The 18,352-nt window shown below is 35.7% G+C and overlaps 2 protein-coding genes across 4 annotated transcripts in view; one reads left to right on the forward strand and one right to left on the reverse strand.

Moving 5' to 3' along the window:
* Positions 1-7: 7 nt before the first annotated feature.
* Positions 8-11,676, reverse strand: abhd2b (abhydrolase domain containing 2, acylglycerol lipase b). Of its 2 annotated transcripts, none has more exons than XM_073832201.1 (11): positions 11,556-11,676; positions 11,027-11,140; positions 10,527-10,759; positions 9,586-9,761; positions 9,147-9,314; positions 7,664-7,847; positions 6,784-6,876; positions 5,580-5,681; positions 5,426-5,495; positions 5,262-5,346; positions 8-1,000 (listed from the first exon to the last, which is right to left on the reverse strand). In XM_073832201.1, exons 3-11 carry the CDS (start codon positions 10,736-10,738, stop codon positions 834-836), a joined length of 1,257 nt encoding a protein of 418 aa, XP_073688302.1. In that variant the 5' UTR covers positions 10,739-10,759; positions 11,027-11,140; positions 11,556-11,676; the 3' UTR covers positions 8-833. The 2 variants fall into 2 exon arrangements, with proteins under 2 accessions (XP_073688302.1, XP_073688301.1); XM_073832200.1 differs by having other exon boundaries at positions 11,022-11,140.
* Positions 11,677-15,587: 3,911 nt separating this feature from the next.
* mfge8b (milk fat globule EGF and factor V/VIII domain containing b) overlaps positions 15,588-18,352 on the forward strand; it is a 135,882-nt gene continuing 133,117 nt past the window's right edge. For both annotated transcript variants that reach the window (XM_073831760.1, XM_073831761.1), the window contains exon 1: positions 15,588-15,752. In XM_073831760.1, the coding sequence (XP_073687861.1) occupies positions 15,671-15,752 (82 nt within the window). In that variant the 5' untranslated portion in view covers positions 15,588-15,670. The remainder of the gene's footprint in view (positions 15,753-18,352) is intronic.

Below are 18,352 nucleotides of genomic sequence, written 5' to 3' on the forward strand. Positions count from 1 at the left end.
AGTAATTGAAAAAGAGCAAAACAAGGCAGTGAAAGACTTAACCTTTAGACAAAATTGATCATCAGCCTCAGGTCAAACTAAATAGTAAGTGCTGTTTTATTTTCTGTTCATTTTATATGGTGTTTGCAATGTTTTAATGTTTTGAAATAATAATTAACGTAAACCGAAATGATTAAAGTAGCCACACAATAGTAATAATAGAAATGAACATATTAGGATTAAATATTTTATTAAATAAATTTACTGTGCCACTGAAGCAGCAATAAAATGGTACAAATTAAAAGTACCATGGCATAAAGTTTCAATAAAACATAAGGCAGCCTGAAAGATTTGAAAAGAAAATGAGGACCATTTCAATGTAAGTGCAAGTTTTCAACTTCTACTGAACTTTCATCACTAAATATTAACAATTTCCAAACTGATCAAAATTTTTACATCTCACAAAGGCGATTTGATGAGTTATTATTTGAGATACGCTGACAACAAATCTATGTAAATGACAGCTGGTGAGCTTATTGTTCGTTACAACAGTTATTAGTCTTAACCTCTTTACCATCTCCTCTTGCCATGTTTTTCCACAAGGTTCACCTTAACCTTTTTAAAAACATTTATGAATCCTTCTGCACAGTTTGTCAGGCTTTGTAGTGATACACCATTGACATCTGTCACAACTTATGGTAAGAGTCATTTTTTTACCATATGAGCTTTCTTTTAAATTCCTGCTTGAAGGTCAGAGTAAACTCTGGTGAGTCAGACCTTTAGAAAGCATCATCTAACCTCAACTCAGAGCAAACCATACACCATAAAGTGTTGCACAAAGCATTGTTTTTTTCCTACTGGCACTGCGGCTTGTGTTTCTCCCACTGGCAGATAGCGTTGGCGTAACTGACCACGACTTTGTCCATCCAGGAAAGAGGTTGAGGAAAGAGAACAGCGCCTTCAAAGAAGCCGAGATGACCTCCATGTAGTGTCAGTGCGAAGATCACGTTTTGCTTCTTTTCTGTGGAGAAACAATACAGATTTATTTTAGGAACAAATCAAAAGTTCTTCTTAAAGGAAGCCATTCATTCTAGATGTATGTTTTTGATTTACTAAAAAGAACCGACTCATAAGAGTCATTATTTTAGGAATTGGACTGCAAGTTTTTGACAAAAAAAAAAAAAACTGACTCATGAAGTCATTCTTTCAGATACTGGACAATAAGCATATGTTCATGAATCTGAGAGCACTTGTTGCACAATATGCTTTTGATTTAGTAAAAAGAAATGCCACAAGTGGCATTTGTTTGGGATTCGGACTACACTGGTTGGACATTATGCCTTTTATTCACTAAAAAGAAGTGACTCACAAGAGGCATTTGTTCAGAAATCAGACTACATCGGTTCTGCAAGATCCTTTAGATTCAATAAAAAGAACTGACTCGTGAGAAGCATTCATTCAGAAATCAGACTACACTGATTGCGCAAGATCCTGTCAAATCACTAAAAAGAATCAACTCATAAAAGGCATTTGTTATGAATCAGACTAGATAGGTTGCGCGAGACCTTTTTGATTCACTGAAAAGAACCGACCCGAGAGGCATTTGATCTGAAATCAGGTTACATTGGTTGCGCGGAATCCATTTGATTCACTAAAAATCAGCGATTCATGAGACTCATTTGTTATGAATCAGACTTGCGCAAGATCCTGTCGATTCACTAAAAAGAAGTGACTCACAAAAGGCATTTGTTATGGTTTAAACTAGATTGGTTGCGTGAGATCCTTTTGATTCACTAAAAAGAAGTGACTCATGAGAGGCATTTGATCTGAAATTAGACTACATTGGTTGCGCAAGATTCATTTGATTCACTAAAAAGAAGTGACTCATAAGTCGCATTCTTTATGAATCAGACAACATTGGTTGTGCAAGATCCTTTTGATTCACTAAAAAGAAGCGACTCACAAGTGGCATTTGTTTAGAAACCAGACTACACTGGTTGCGCGAGATTCATTTGATTCACTAAAAAGAAGTGACTCACGAAAGGCATTTGATCTAAAATCAGAATACATTGGTTACACAAGATCCATTTGATTCACTAAAATGAAGTGACTCATGAGAGGCATTCATTATGAATCAGACTACATTGGTTTCACAATATGCTTTTGATTCACTAAAAAGAACCGATTCATAAGTGGCATTCATTATGAATCAGACTACATTGGTTGCACAAGATCCTTTTGATTCACTAAAATGAACCAACACACAAGAGGCATTCGTTAAAAATCAAACTACATTTGTTGCACAACATGCTTTGATCCACTAAAAGGAACTGATTCACAAGAGTCATATGGTGAGGAATCGGCAATATCTTTAAGATCCTTTTGATTCATTAAAAAGAAGCGATTCATGAGAGGCATTCGTTCAGAAACCAGACTACATTGGTTGTGCAAGATTCTTTTGATTCATTAAAAAGAAGCGATTCATGAGAGGCATTCGTTCAGAAACCAGACTACATTGGTTGCGCAAGATTCTTTTGATTCACTAAAATGAGCCAACTCACAAGAGGCATTAGTTATGAATCAAACTACAGTTGTTGCGCAATATGCTTTAATACACTCAAAGGAACTGACTAAAAATAAGTGACTCAAAAGAGGCATTCATTTAGAAATCAGACTACATTAGTTGCGCAAGATCTCTCTGATTTACTAAGAAGAACTGACTCAGAAGAAGCTTTCACTCAGAAATCAGACTACACTGGTTGCACAAGATTCTTTCGATTCACCAAAAAGCATCAGCTCATGAGAGAAATTCATTCAAAAATCAGACTACACTGGTTGCGCATTATATCTTTGATTCACTAGAAAGAATTGTCTCACGAGAGGCATTCATATATGAATCAGACTGCACTTGCTGTGCATTATACCTTCACAAAAAAAAGTGACTCACAAAGAGGCATTCGTTCAGAAATCAGGCTAGATTTGGTTAGAAGCAACTCATGAGAAGTATTTGTGTTTACTCAGACTACATTGGTTGTGCAATATGTTTTTGATTCACTAAAAATAACTGGCTCATAAGAGGCATTTGTTATGACTCAGACTAGATTGGTTGCACAAAATCCTTTTGATTCACTAAAAGAAGTGACTCACAAGAGGCATTCGTTCAGAAATCAGACTACATTGGTTTCACAATATGCTTTTGGTTCACTAAAAAGAACCGATTCATAAGTGGCATTCATTATGAATCAGACTACATTGGTTGTGCAAGATCCTTTTGATTCACTAAAAAGAAGCGACTCACAAGAGAAATTCATTCAAAAATCAGACTACACTGGTTGCACATTATATCTTTGATTCACTAAAATGAACCAACTCACAAGAGGCATTCGTTAAAAATCAAACTACATTTGTTGCACAACATGCTTTGATCCACTAAAAGGAACTGATTCACAAGAGTCATATGGTGAGGAATCGACAATATCTTTAAGATCCTTTTGATTCATTAAAAAGAAGTGATTCATGAGAGGCATTCGTTCAGAAACCAGACTACATTAAAAAGAGCTAAAAAGAATCACCTTACAAAAGGCATTCATTTAGGAATCAGACTACATTGATTTTCACAAGATACTTTTGATTCACTAAAAAGAAGTGACTCACAAGAGGCATTCGTTCAGAAATCAGACTACACTGGTTGTCCATTATACCTTTGATTGCTTTGATTGATGCTTTTGATTCCCTAGAAAGAATCGGTTCACAAGAGGCATTCATTCAGGAATCAGACTACATTGGTAGCACAAGATTTTTTTGATTAACTAAAAAGAAGCGACTCAGAGGCATTCGTTATGAATCAAACTTTGCTGAATCATTATGAATCAAACAAATTTGTTGCGCAATGTTTTGATCCACTAAAATAAACTGATTCACAAGAGGCATCGGACTACATTGGTCATGCAATATGCTTTTGATTCACTAAGAAAGAGTCAGCTTATGGGAGGAATTTGCTCAAGAACTGACTACACTAGTTGCGAAATATGCTTTTAATTCACTAAAAATAAATTATTAATGAGTGGCATTTGCTCAGTAATCTGACTACACTGTTTGCGCTATGTGCTTTTGATTTAGTAAAAAGAAGCAGGTTCATGAGAGACATTAATTTGAAAATTGGACCGCACATCGTTTACGCTGTAGATTAAGATTGTGGTGCTACTACGGTATTCAGTTCGCATCGCCCTATATGTGACCCTGGACCACAAAACCAGTCATTAGGTTAAATTTTACAAAACTGAGATGTATTCATCATATGAAAGCTCAATAAATAAGCTTTCTATTGATATATAGTTTGTTAGGATTGGACAATATTTGGCTGAGATACATCTATTTGAAAATCTGGAATCTGAGGGTGCAAAAAAATCAAAATATTGAGAAAATCACCTTTAAAGTTGTCCAAATTAAGTTCTTAACAATGCATATTACTAATCAAAAATTACATTTTGATATATTTATAGTAGAAATCTTACAAAAAATCTTCATGGAACATGATTTTTACTTAATTTCCTAATGATTTTTGGCATAAAAAAATCAATAATTTTGACCCATACCATGTATTTTGGCTATTGCTACAAATATACCCCAGCGACTTAAGACTGGTTTTGTGGTCCAGGGTCACATATTATTTTTAACTTCACCAGAAAAAGAATCGGTTCTCAATCCTATTATAAATGCACCTTATTATTATAATAAATTACCAGCATTAAATATCAATTAGACATATACTCAGAATGTTAAATAATCCATCAAATTTATATGCAAAGCTGCAAAGACTTCTGTTGTGCCCTCTTTAAAAATGCATCAACTTTAAAGTTCTGTAGAAGCTCAAGGGAAGGAGCTGAAGATTAGGTGACCCATATTTCCTTTGTGCAAGGCAGCTAGGCTTGTTAATAGTTGTTTGTTGTTGGATCTTTCACCTGAGGCCGAAGGAAGAAGCTGACGGCAGTAATCTGATAAATAATCACAGAGGGAAGGATCAGATGGCCCTGAAAAATTCAGCACAGGTGTCCAATGCAGAATCTTAGACACACAGGAGTGCTGAGAGTCTTAATGGACGCCTAAAAGCACTATTAGGCAATACGCGTCAAAGACTTTTGACGTTTTTTTACACTCCTTTGTCAGTCCTTTATGTTTAATGGCTTCTTTCTTTGCTTGTTAAAAGCCACTTGACACATCCATCAACTCTTCTTGCTAAAGATGGATACAAACGGAAAAAATTTGATATTTATAAAAAATACCTGCTAGTGTGCGAGGTATCGTCAGGAGTGACTGGTGGACTAATGGATCATCTGAGGAGTTCATCAAGAGGAGAGGAACGCTGATCTGATATAAGAGACATGTAAGATTAAGGATTTCAAAAAAATGTGACTTGATATAACTCGCTTTCAACAATATTACTTACATTGTGAACATAATGCACACAGCTTTCCTTCTCATAGTACTCCTTCAGGGAGTTGTGTCCATGAAACTTCCTAATAGAGACATACATTTGGAAAAGAATCATTATGGGAACATAAGATGCAGTCTGAATTGTCGAATAAAAGCTTTTAAGGTACCTCATAATGTTGTCATCAATCTGCATGATTGAAGTGGCTGTAAACAGACGGCTGAGGTCAGCCGGCTCCATTTTGCTAGAGCTCATACCAAATAAACTTCCCCTACAGGACAGATTTACTTGACTCAGTTTCACAAAATCAGTAAATATGGGATGTACAGTGCCTTGCAAAAGTATTCATACCCCTTCATTTTTTCACATTTTGTTTTGTTGCAGCGTCATGTTAAACTGCTTTAAATGAGTTTTTCCCCACATCAATTTACACTCCATACACCATAATAATGACAAAGCAAAAAACAGATTTGCCAATTTTACACATTTAATAAAAATAAAACACTGAAATAAGTATTCATTCCCTTAACTCAGTACATAGCTGAAGCACCTTTACAGCCTCAAGTCTTTTTAGGTATGATGTGACAAGCTTTGCACATCTGCATTTGGCAATTATCTGCCATTCTTTGCCTCACCTTTTCACCTCTCAAGCTCTGTCAGCTTGGATGGGGGCTGGCAGACATTTTCTAGAGTCCTAGTTGTTCCAATCCTCTTCCATTATGGATAATGGAGGCTACATGCTTCTGTGAACCTTCAATGCAGCAGATTTTTTCCTGAACTCTTCCCCAGATCATTGCCTTAACGCAAGTCTGTCACTGAGCTCTACAGGCAGTTATCTTGACCTCAGGACTTGGTTTTTGCTCTGATATGCATTTTCAGCTGTTAGACCTTTTCTGAGAGGTGTGTGCCTTTCTAAATCATACTCATTCAAATGAATTTGTCGCAGTTTAACTCCGCTCGAAGTGTAGTAACATCTAGAAGCAATATGAATGCTCCTGAGCTAAATTTTGAGTGTCCCAGAAAAGGGTATGAATACTTATGCAACAGGATCTTTTCAGTTTTTTATTTTTAATAAATTTGCACAAATGATAAAAACCTATTTTTCGCTTTGCCATTATGGAGTAGGGAGTGTAGATTGATGTGGGAAAAAAAGTAATTTAAAGTAGTTTAACATAAGGCAGCAACATAACAAAATGTGAAAAAGATGAAGGGGTATGAATAATTTCGCAAGACACTGTATAAGAATATTAAGAAATGGTTGTCACTGGTTGTCAGTCATACAGTTTAGTGGCCATTATACAAAAATATTTGACCCCAGAATGCCCTGACTGACCAACCAGAATCATATAAGTCAGAAAAATAAGGATACTAACTTGTGAGACAGAATTATTTTTTTCATGTTGTCTGCCATGAGAAAGTTGTACAGCCTTCTGCACTGATCCCACTGTAAAAATGTCTCCTGAGCCCTGAAGACAAACAAATAAACAGAAAACCAAGTAGTCAAAATATTCTATCCTAGTCCTCAGACTGAGGGATGTGATTGGACAAACATTTTATGGTCCTACACCTTCCACAGATTATATAAATACATATAAATACATTTAGAAAACTTAAATTATAGCTATCAGGATGTGAAAACACTTTCAATTAGCAAAAAATGTTTTTAAAACAAACCATTGAAACCAGAGTAGGTCTGCCTTTAAAGGTTCACTTCCAGAATAAAAATTTCCTGATAATTTACTCACCCCCATATCGAAGATGTTTGTGTTTTTCTTTTATGGGGATCAACAGGTTGAAGGTTCAAATTGCCATTTTAATGCAGCTTTAAAAGGCTCTACACGATCCTAGCCAAGGAATAAAGGTCTTATCTAGCAAAACGATCTGTCATTTTGCGAAATGACCTATTGTTTCAATAGATAAGACACTTATTGGTTGGTCACTACTCAAGTCCACTATATGGAGAAATGTTTTCCTCAAAAACCTTAATTTCTTTCTGACTGAAGAAAGAAAAACACAAACATCTTCGATATGGGGGTGAGTAAATTATCAGGAAATTTTTAATCTGGAAGTTAAAAATATTTTGAAGCGCCATTGCACTTTGGCCGCACCTGAGTTTGAGTCCCAAACTTTTTCCAATCCCTTCCCCAATCTCTCTCTCCCACTTCACTTCCTGCCAATACTTAACTATCATAATAAAAGGCAAAAATGCCAAAATTAAATCTTTAAAAAATATATACATATATAGTTTCTCACCTTAGAGCACTATATCCCTGGCAGACGCTGACGCAGCACAGCACTCGTTCCTGATTGGCTGGATTCTCACCCAGGTACTTGCAGGCGATGTTTCCTCCCAAACTGAAGCCCACCACAATAAGCTGAGTTTGTGGGAATGTGCGTTTGATGTAGCCCACCATGGCTGAAAACTCCCAGGTACAACCTTTGACACAGTGTTATATTAAACAGTTATATTAAATGATTAAATATTACATACGTTTACATATGGTTTGCATAGTACCTGAATAATCCAGTTTTTTTTTCGTCTAGTGATAGTTGTTCATGAGTCCCTTGTTTGTCCTGAACAGTTGAACTGCCCTTCATGTCCCACAAATTCTTTGGTTTTTCACCATTTTTGTGTATTTGAACCCTTTCCAACAATGACTGTATGATTTTGAGATCCATCTTTTCGCACTGAGGGACTCAAGTTCAAGACTGACCAAAGTACATAAAAATCATATGCAACTATTATTACAGAAGGTTCAAACACTTACTTATGCTCCAGAAGGAAACCCCATGAATTAAGAGCCAGGGGTGTAAACTTTTTGAGTTTGAAGATCAGGGTAAATTTAACTTATTTTGTCTTCAGGAAAACATGTGTCTTCAGTAGCTTCTGAAGGGCAGTACTAAATAAAAAAATGTGATACTTAAGCAAAATAAAAAAAATGTCCACATCTTCATTCTGTTCAAAAGTTTACACCCCTGGCTCTTAATGCTTCGTGTTTCCTTCTGAAGCATCAGTGAGCGTTTGAATCTTCTGTAATAGTTGATATATGAGTCCCTCAGTTGTCCTCAGTGTGAAAAGATGGATCTCATTGTTGGAAAGGGTTTAAATACACAAAATGCTGAAAAACCAAGGAATTTGTGGGAACTGAAGGATTTTTTTAAAGAACAGCAGGCGGTTTAACTGTTCAGGACAAACAAGGGACTCATGAACTACTATCACTAATGAAAAAACACAGCTGTGGATCATTCAGGTAACAACACAGTATTAAGAATCAAGTGTATGTAAACCTTTGAACAGGGTAATTTTTATTCAACTATTATTTTCTCTTGTGGACTATATGCAAACATCTGTTATGTGAAATATCTTATTCAGGTCAGTGCTGAATAAAAAATAACATGCATGTTGTATGATCCCTCTTATTTTGGTCAAATAAAAGATTCTGCAGATTCTGCAAGGTGTTTGTAAATTTTTTACTTCAACTGTATATTATGTAAACACAGACTTTTATTTTGTATGTGATTAATTGTGATTAATCTGTCTGACAGCACTAATATACAAGTGTGTGTGTGTGTGTGTGTGTGTGTGTGTGTGTGTGTGTGTGTGTGTGTTTGTATATATTATATATAACAAAAAACTCTCATTTTATTATAAAGATATTGTGACCAACCTTCTGGTTGTTTTTCACAAGCATACTTGTTTCATAACAAACCAGCAGGCTTCCCACACGTGGCTTACCGTAGGTGAACATCCTCGGGGAAGTCAGCTCAATGTTTGGTAGTGCTCCAAGATGGTTGAGAACGGCGCACCTGTAGCCTTGTTTCTGTGAATAATTCACAAAGGTCCGTATATAATGCTTCTCACTATGGTTACCGATCCCAGGACAGATCACCATGGTGATGTCATCTGTGATGAACAGAGATAGATCAACTCTAATTAAAGTATGAGCAACACCTTTACCTCTCCAGAGGAATCGTCTTAATCATAAACACCTTAAGCGGATAATTATGACAAACTGTCAAGATCTAAAAATGCAAAAATGGACCATATTAAGATTATTTGGGCATAGTATACCATTCATTTTAAACCATATGATATATTTTTAGATAAAGATTTTCTTTTTGGGGTTTCTTTTTTTTTCTTTTCTTTTTGGTTTCTTTTTTCCCAAAAAGCTCACCTCCTGTACTGTGGACGCCTTGTGGCTCAAACAGGTCAAAGGTTGCAGTGGCTCCGTCTGGCATGGGTAGGTACATACGCAGACCACAAGGTTTAGGGGACTTTACTCTTCCCATTTTTCCATAAAGAGCAGTCTGGAGATGTCCACTCTTTCCCCATAACAAAGGAGGGATGTACCTGAAAATTAAATATTTTATTTTTTACAAATACATTTTTATTTAACTAAATACAGTTGAGGTCAAAAGTTTACATACACCTTGCAGAATCTGCAAAATGTTAATAATTTGACCAAAATAAGAGGGATCATACAAAATGCATGTTCTTTTTTATTTAGTACTGACCTAAATAAGAAATCCACAAGAACTGTGTTGTTACTTGAATGATCCACATCTGTGTTTTTTTTTGTTTAGTGATAGTTGTTCATGAGTCCCCTGTTTGTCCTGAACAGTTAAACTGCCTGCTGTTCTTCAGAAAAATCCTTCAGGTCCCACAACTTCTTTGGTTTTTTAGCATTTTTGTGTATTTGAACCCTTTCCAACAATGACTGTATGATTGTGAGATCCATCGTTTCACACTGAGGACAACTGAGGGACTCATATGCAACTATTACAGAAGGTCCAAATGCTCACTGATGCTCCAGAAGGAAACACAATGCATTAAGAGCCAGGGGTGAAAACTTTTGAACATGAAGATGTGTACATTTTTCTTATTTTGAATAAATAAATAAATATTTTTTGTACTGCCCATCAGCAGCTATAGAAGATACTTACATGTTTCCCAGAAGATAAAATAAGTTAAGTTTAACCTGATATTTAAATTAAAAAAGTTTTCACCCCTGCCTTAATGCATTGTGTTTCCTTCTGAAGCCATCTAAAAAAGATTCCATGTGTGAGAAGACTGCAAAAAGATGACAAAAAAAGCCTCTTTGGCAGCAGCACTCACTCTTTAGTTAGGATGGGGCAAGACTTGAGCAGGTATTGATTCAGAGGGGTATCTTGACAGGTGATGTCAGGGGCCGCCGTGGGACACTTCAGGTTCAGGCTCCGCACTATTACATACAACACCGTGGCAACAGCAGCCAGCTTCATGCCATCAAACATGGCAGGCATCTCAGGAGATATAGTGCGGACGTCTGCCTCCATTTGGGCACTCATGGTGGAGTCGTTTACTAATAGCTGATTTATGGGGGGAAAAATAATAGTAATAAAAGGAAATGTAAGAACTTGCAACATGTGTCTTAAAATACAATATTCCCCCTTTTCTCCTTTTTTTTTTTTATAATATCAGACATTACTTGTCATTGCATATTATACACACACCTGTGTAGACATACATGTGCATATCTAGTAAAATAGAAAAGAGTACATCTGCACACAACTAATTTAACTTAATAATACATGCCAAACACATAAAAATAAGATAAATGCAAATTCATACCACACCTTGACTCAAAAATATGTAATGGGTTACAGAGCAACTTCAGAATGTCAATGTTCAGTCCAGCAGAAAAACAGAGGCACTTCACTGATCCAGATGTGTCATCAAGTCAGAGTATTCTGCATCATGCAAGAGTTACAGGTTTAGAGTTAATCTGTGTCCTCCTGTTGCGTTTACAGTTACTATATCCAGGGGCGCCGCTCGCAATTTTGGGCCCTATGACAAAATATGTGGTTGGGCCCCCCCCCCTACCACACCAAAGCAGGACTCTGGGGGCCCCTAAAGGGCATGGGCCCTTAGAATTTCCTTTAGCGGCGCCCCTGACTATATCCATATAGTTAAACGTACTTCTGATATAAACATACATAGAACATTCTTAAATGTTATTATTCAATATAAACTTGCTGTTTTACGTCTGTTTTGCACTGGTTTTAAGACAATACATGACGTGTTGAGCAATTTATGCATTTCTTGTACGTTGAGCTATAAAATTAATATAACTTTAAACTCGAACAAAAAGAAAACAATGCTTACCTTGTCTTCAAAGTTGTCCAGTCACTCTTCTGTGCCGCTGCTCTTGAAATCTTCGCTGTACTCAAAGATATCAGACGACTACAAACAACACGCAGCACGCATCGTCATTCACTTTACACCCAGCAACTGGAGCGCGTCTTCATTCCGGGTCTCTGATTGGAGCAGCGTCACAATGACGTCAGGTTCGGCGCGCCTACAGTGCCATTGATATTCATTTGGTTCCAGCATTATCACTGTCCGCTAGAATTACAATAGCGTCAACTTTACTGTCATTCAATAGCTGTTACCTGAAGTGAACAAAAAGTACAAAGAAATGAGGCTTAAGTTTAAGTATGGATACTGTGTAACATTTTTACTGAAGGAGAAGTCAACATATTGTCATAAAAAGTTTGAATATGTAATTGTACTTAAGAAGAAGACGTTTTATTTTTATAGAGCCTTTTCAAGGTCAAGGTCGCTTTAAGCATTACAAGGTCTCTTACTTAAACATTTAACGTAAAAGTAAACTTTTTCCTGGAAATGTATAAATGTAGCGAGAGCAACTTCTATCTCCTTCGTTTTGCATTGTTCCACAGAATAGAATAAATACATATCACATAATTAAATGATAGATAAATAATGTTATTCCCTTTAACATCTTTACTGGACATGTTTGTTTGTTACCTATCATTTAAGTGTAACCTATCTCTCAAAACTAAATTTCTGAAAGTAAAAAGCAAATAAATTAATGCTCAACACGACTAATCGTAATTTAATTGCATCCAAAATAAGTGTTTACGTAATATATGTGTGTGTACTGTGTTTATTTATATATACATGTATGCGTTGTAAACACAATTATTTTGGATGTGATTAATCATGGTTAATTGGTTTGACAGCACTTTTCTTATATATTTCTTAAATATATACATGCATGTTTGTATATTTAGCGCTATATATATATATATATATATATATATATATATATATATATATATATATATATATATATATATATATATATATATCTACTCAGTACACACACATATATTATGTAAACACAATTATTTTGGATGTGATTAATCACGAATAATTGATTTGAGAGCATTATAATAAAGAAACAAATAAGATTCTCGTAAATTGAATTAAACAATAATGTTAATCCTTTAACTATAAAGCTTAAAATAGAGAGATAAAATGCATATGCTAAATATAAACAAATCAGTAAATGAGTAATGAATGAATGTATGAATGAACGAATTAATTAATGAATTAATATAGATAAATAAATAAGTACTGTCAAATCAATTAATCGCGATTAACTGCATCCAAAATAATTGTTTACATAATATATGTGTGTGTACTGTGTATATTTATGTAGGCCTATAAATACACACACATACACATTTCTATTTAAGAAATATTTGTGTGTGTTTGTGTATGAATATATATTTATTATTTATATTAATATATTTCTTAAATATATATATGTATATTTGTATATTTACTGGTTTGTATATTTATATTTCCATGTACTCAGTACACACACACACACACACACACACACACACACACACACACACACACACACATTATGTAAACACAATTATTTTTATGTGATTAATCGCATGAATCAATTTGAGAGCACTATAATAAATAAATAAATAAGTGCTGTCAAACTGATTAATCACATCCAAAATAATTGTTTACATAATATATATATATATATATATATATATATATATATAGGCCTATATATATATATATATATATATATATATATATAGTTATATAGTTATATATATATATATAGTTATATATAAATATACACACATAATCATTTCTATATTTAGAATATATAGATATATTTTAAATATATATCTATATTTCTGTAAGAGGAATGCAATTAATTGCGATTAATCGATTTGAGAGCACTATAATAAATACATAAATAAGATTCTCCTAAATTAAATTAAATGATAATGTTATTCCTTTAAACGTCTTTGCTGCAAATGTATGTTGCAAGTAAATTAATTTTAACCACTCACATAATGCTTAAAACAGAAATCGCATATGCAATAAATAAATCAGTAAATAAGTAATGAATGAATGTATGAAATTAATTAATTAATTCATATATTTAAAAATAACATTATCTAATGATAATGTGATAAATAATGATAATTAAACAATGTTATATCTTTAAACTTTTCACATGTGTTGCATATTAATTGTAACTTACCTGCCAGAAATCAAAATGCTTTAAACAGAGAGGAAAAACGCGATAGATAGATAGATAGATAGATAGATAGATAGATAGATAGATAGATAGATAGATAGATAGATAGATAGATAGATAGATAGATAGATAGATAGATAGATAGATAGATAGATAGATAGATAGATAGATAGATAGATAGATAGATAGATAGATAGAATCCTATGAACAGTGTGCTGATTGATCATTTCCACAAGATGGCAGGATACAACTGAAAACAAGCGCCATGCCATGTCTGGAGCAAGTTGTTTACAGTTTCCATGTATTACAAGTGCTTTCGTCAGAGTGGTATGTTCTCACAGAAATTCAGAGAATTGAAGAGAGCAGATGCAGAAGTGACAACAGCAGTGGAGCAGCAGTCCAAGAACATGTCGAAGACTCAATATAGCAATTACACGGCAAATTCCAAGCAAATGCACTCTGTAATGCACAGCTTGATTTGATCCCACTTATAAATGATTGTATTATTTCCCGTAAGTGCCATAAATGAAACTCAGTTAGTCACTCTAAGTGACGCTAAATAAGATGGATATTTTGCGAGACGACCAGGATCCTAAACGTCTGATGCTTAAAATCCAGCTCCACGATTTTCCCACAGCCGACATCCATTATGTTATTAGAGATTAGTGGCTCTGCTGGAGGAAAATCAACCTCACTTTATATTCAATCAAATCAAGTGGGACTGGCTAAAGTGTCTGTAGCCGAGCATTTAGACACGAGCTCTTAGGGGCCCCAGCAACAGAGCCAAGAGAGACATTAATAAGCTGTTTTTCATTATGCATAAAATAGAATCTAGTGGTGCATGAACAATTGGTCTTCTTAAACGTTCTGACTTTGAAAAGTCCTTTGAAATTGGAAGTTCACATATTTCTCTTTACATATTTCTTATTTACTGCATCTTCCAGCTTTGCATTGTGCTGCAGATACACAAAAGCACAAGCTGCTAAAAGAAAAGCATGATGCAGGGTGATCACCAATTGACCAACACCCACACTTTGCATCGACCTGCATGCATAAATGCATCTTAGCTACAGCAACACACCCACTACCTTGACCTTTAAAAGCAGAGTTATGCTTTTGCATGAATGCAGTATTTGTTTATGTCGCAACAATACGCTTTCTATTGCTATTATGAAAAAAACGTTGCATAATTTAACAGCAAGTTGGGCCTAGATGATGTTTTCACGAACACTTCCAACATATGCAAAATCCTTAATGATGCATTCAGAAAAATAAGCTTTTTTTAAAATCTTTAAAGTGATTCCGAAAATTCGGTCATAATTTATTCCCCCCACTTTCGTTATTTATATAGGCCTGGTGGATCAGAAAGACAGCCTCATTCCCTTTCATAACACAAAACGTTCCCCTAACGTTCTTATTTGTTCCCGTTTAATGTTGGGAACCGAAAAATAGGGTTTTGTGGACGTTCTCTCTTGGTTCTTTTTTTTGTAAACAAAAGCTAACCTTTTTAAAATAATGCAAGCTTTTATACAGAAAGTTATACAACGACATAACGGTAAGTAAATATGTTCCGTTTTTTCCGTGTAAACACAGCAAAACGCCTGAAACCACCCAATGTTTTCTCGTTGTGTAAACCAAGCTGTTTTGTTTACTGTATCAAGTCAATCAAGCGGCGCTCCGTTATTCGCACTAATAACTACCCTAGGGGCGGGGTCATGGGCGGGGCCACATTTTAAAAACAGGATGTAATTGGCTAAGAGCAGAGATACACGTGGGAGCGCACATATTGTCCCTCTCTCGCCTGTAATCTTGCCCGTAGTCATAACGGCGAACGGATTCACGCAGAACGACTCCTGAGACCGACGAGAAGTTCACCGAAGAACTGCAATTCGCCACCATGAGAACTTTCCCAAGCTTGTTTGTTAGTTTGCCACTTTTTGCGGCTTGTCTTCTTGCTCTTTCAGTCTCCACTGCGAGCGGTAAGTGTTTTTGTTTTCGTCTATGGGTTGAACGCTATAGAAACAGCATGGCAAACTATCGTTACAGTTATAAACAAAGCAAGTTAAAGTCTACGGTCTTTGTTAGTTTGGTGTCTTGACGTTTTGAATGTCAAGACACCAAACAGCTTGTTTTCTTATTTGTGTGTGTGTGTGTGTGTGTGTGTGTGTGTGTGTGTAATATAGCCCTTTAGTAATGAATGAATTATGTTTAGTGTCCATTCTTACACTATCGTCTTGTAAACAAGTCTTGGCGGCTTTACTTTATGAAAAGTCCCTGTGGTCATCTAGCTCATGTCTGTCTTTAGACCAAAATGTATATTATTCATGTCTGTACTTGCGTTTAACGCCTTGGGCTTTCTGCTTTGTCCTTTTGTTGTCACACTAGTGTATACAAAACATCATGTCCTGATTTCAATCCATTACCAGTGACCTAAAGGCTTGGACAGACTTTTATAGCAGCATGGTCAGATATGGAAGACCACTTGAGCACCAATTTCATTCCTTGGCTACTCATGTATGTTAAATTCTTTTGACAGCATGTCTAAATTAATTTCCTCTATGTACCCTGAACAGATGAAGAGAGGTGGCCTCAAAAGTATTTTGAAATGTCTAGATTTCAATAGGTTATATTTGATAGGCTAAAAATGAGTAATAGTGCCAATGGATGTTGTTACTTGTTTAAGAACGCACTTCCCTATCTACCGTTGAGCCTGAGGCCATGATCTGGCTCCGGTCTGTAGGTGTGGCTCAAGTGACCAAATCACTGAGTCACTTACAATGAATGTGGCCACTTTCATATGCAACGGAGCCCAATGAAGCCGAAGCACTTCCTGCCACTAATGACCACTGCAGCAGGACAGGTTTGTGCCGAGTTTTGGAAAACTCGTGCTCTTTCCTGAAGAGTTGCATAATGTTGATGGCTACTCTTGTTTTCCAGAGAGTTTTCCATGTCAAAGCATGTTCCATGAAGTTTTCAAATGGTAGAGTTGTCACCTCATTGATATTCTTCATTCATCCAATTCAAGTGATGAAATTGGTGCTCGGTGATGCAGTTAAACAAAAAGTTATTTCAGAAAAGATAATTTTACTCAGCATTTACTCATCTTCACATCTTTCCAACACATGTTATTTATTTCCATCTTCAGTGGATCTCAAAGGCACATGTTAGGCAGCTGCTCTTTTCGATTTAATGAAAGTGAATGGTGACCAGGACAAAGAGCACTGAAGGATCGAAATTTTGTTGTTATTGACCGATAAGCTTTTCTAGGATGTTTACAAATCTCTTGGCACAAAATGTCACACCAGGTTTGATATCAAAGAGGCCAACTTTCAAACTAAGGGATCTAGTAATATACACCCTTAAAAATAAAGGTTCTTTATTGGCATTGATGTCAGTGTACATCAGTGTAACCTTTCAAATATAGAAAAGGTTCTTTATAGTCAAAAAAGGTTCTTTAGTTCTTCAAAATGGTTCTTTTAAGAACTGTTCACTGAAAGGTTCTTTGGGGATCCAAAAATGGTTCTTCTATGGCATCACTGCAAAAACACCCTTTTGGAACCTTTATTTTTAAGATTGCATGGATGTTCAAATACAATAAATGAGATCTGAGATCTGCAAAGAAGATTTTCAGTAAATAATGACTCAGATATCAGTCTGATTCTCACACAAATCTGTATTGTGGCCTCAAAAGACTTTGAATGTAGTCGTACAGACTATTTTATGACACTTTTAGGTTCATTTTGGAGCTTGACAGCTACTGGTTACGATTCAATGTCGGTATATGCAAGAGAAGAGCATCAACATCTCTAACATTTCCCTTTATGTTTGACAGAAGAAAGAAACTACAGGTTCGAAACAACATTTTTGGTTGAACCATCCCTTAAAAAGTTGAGAATTGTTTGTCTCTCTTATCAGATTCAGATGGAAGTTGCACTCCCAAGCTCCATCAAAATCTTACCTTCATTAGCAAAAACTGCTTAAAATCAGCAAATAAGGATGTCTGTCAATGCAAAACAACAAAAAACACAACCCAGGCCTTACAGGTCAGCTGACGGGAGAGTACTCTAATTATAGCGACCACACAGCCTCCCGCTTTTCACTCGCTCTCTTTTGCAAGAATGTGTTTGCGAGCCGTTCAAAAGCTGTCGCGTGGCCCGTGCCATCTGGCAGCGGGGTCTTCCCCTCCGGGGATGGGCTCATTTGTCCTGACTCCACTCCTAATAGCAGTCCAATGAGGGCTGCTTCTCCTGTGATTAATTTTCAATAAGCCCTAATCAATGTTTCATTCATAGGCAGCGCAACATGGCATTTCTCATTACGCTCCATCTTGGTCTCATGCTCCATTTTCCAATCTGCTGCATTGAATTTTTAAAACCGCATATTCCAGCACTTGTCAGGAAACTTTTGTTACCAGATTTTGGATTCGTGGATTCATGTCCATTTTGAATCTGTAAAACATGGCAAAATATTATGCTTTGCATTATAGCATTCCCAAGTAAGATTAATTATAAGCCTATTTGCGTTGCCTTAGAGAATGGCTGTTTTCTCTGTACGTCAGAGTGTATTTTTAGTCATTGTG

The sequence above is a fragment of the Garra rufa genome, chromosome 25, assembly GCF_049309525.1.
Source record: "Garra rufa chromosome 25, GarRuf1.0, whole genome shotgun sequence".
In the NCBI taxonomy this organism is placed as follows: Eukaryota; Metazoa; Chordata; class Actinopteri; order Cypriniformes; family Cyprinidae; genus Garra; species Garra rufa.

Coding starts and splice junctions, on each gene's coding strand:
- abhd2b (XM_073832201.1), bottom strand. CDS start 10,738: ATGAGTGCCCAAATGGAGGCAGACGTCCGCACTATATCTCCTGAGATG. Junction 9,762..10,526: donor TGCCCCATCCTAACTAAAGA/GTGAGTGCTGCT, acceptor TTTAATTTTCAG/GTACATCCCTCCTTTGTTAT. Junction 6,877..7,663: donor CAGGGATATAGTGCTCTAAG/GTGAGAAACTAT, acceptor GTTTGTCTTCAG/GGCTCAGGAGACATTTTTAC.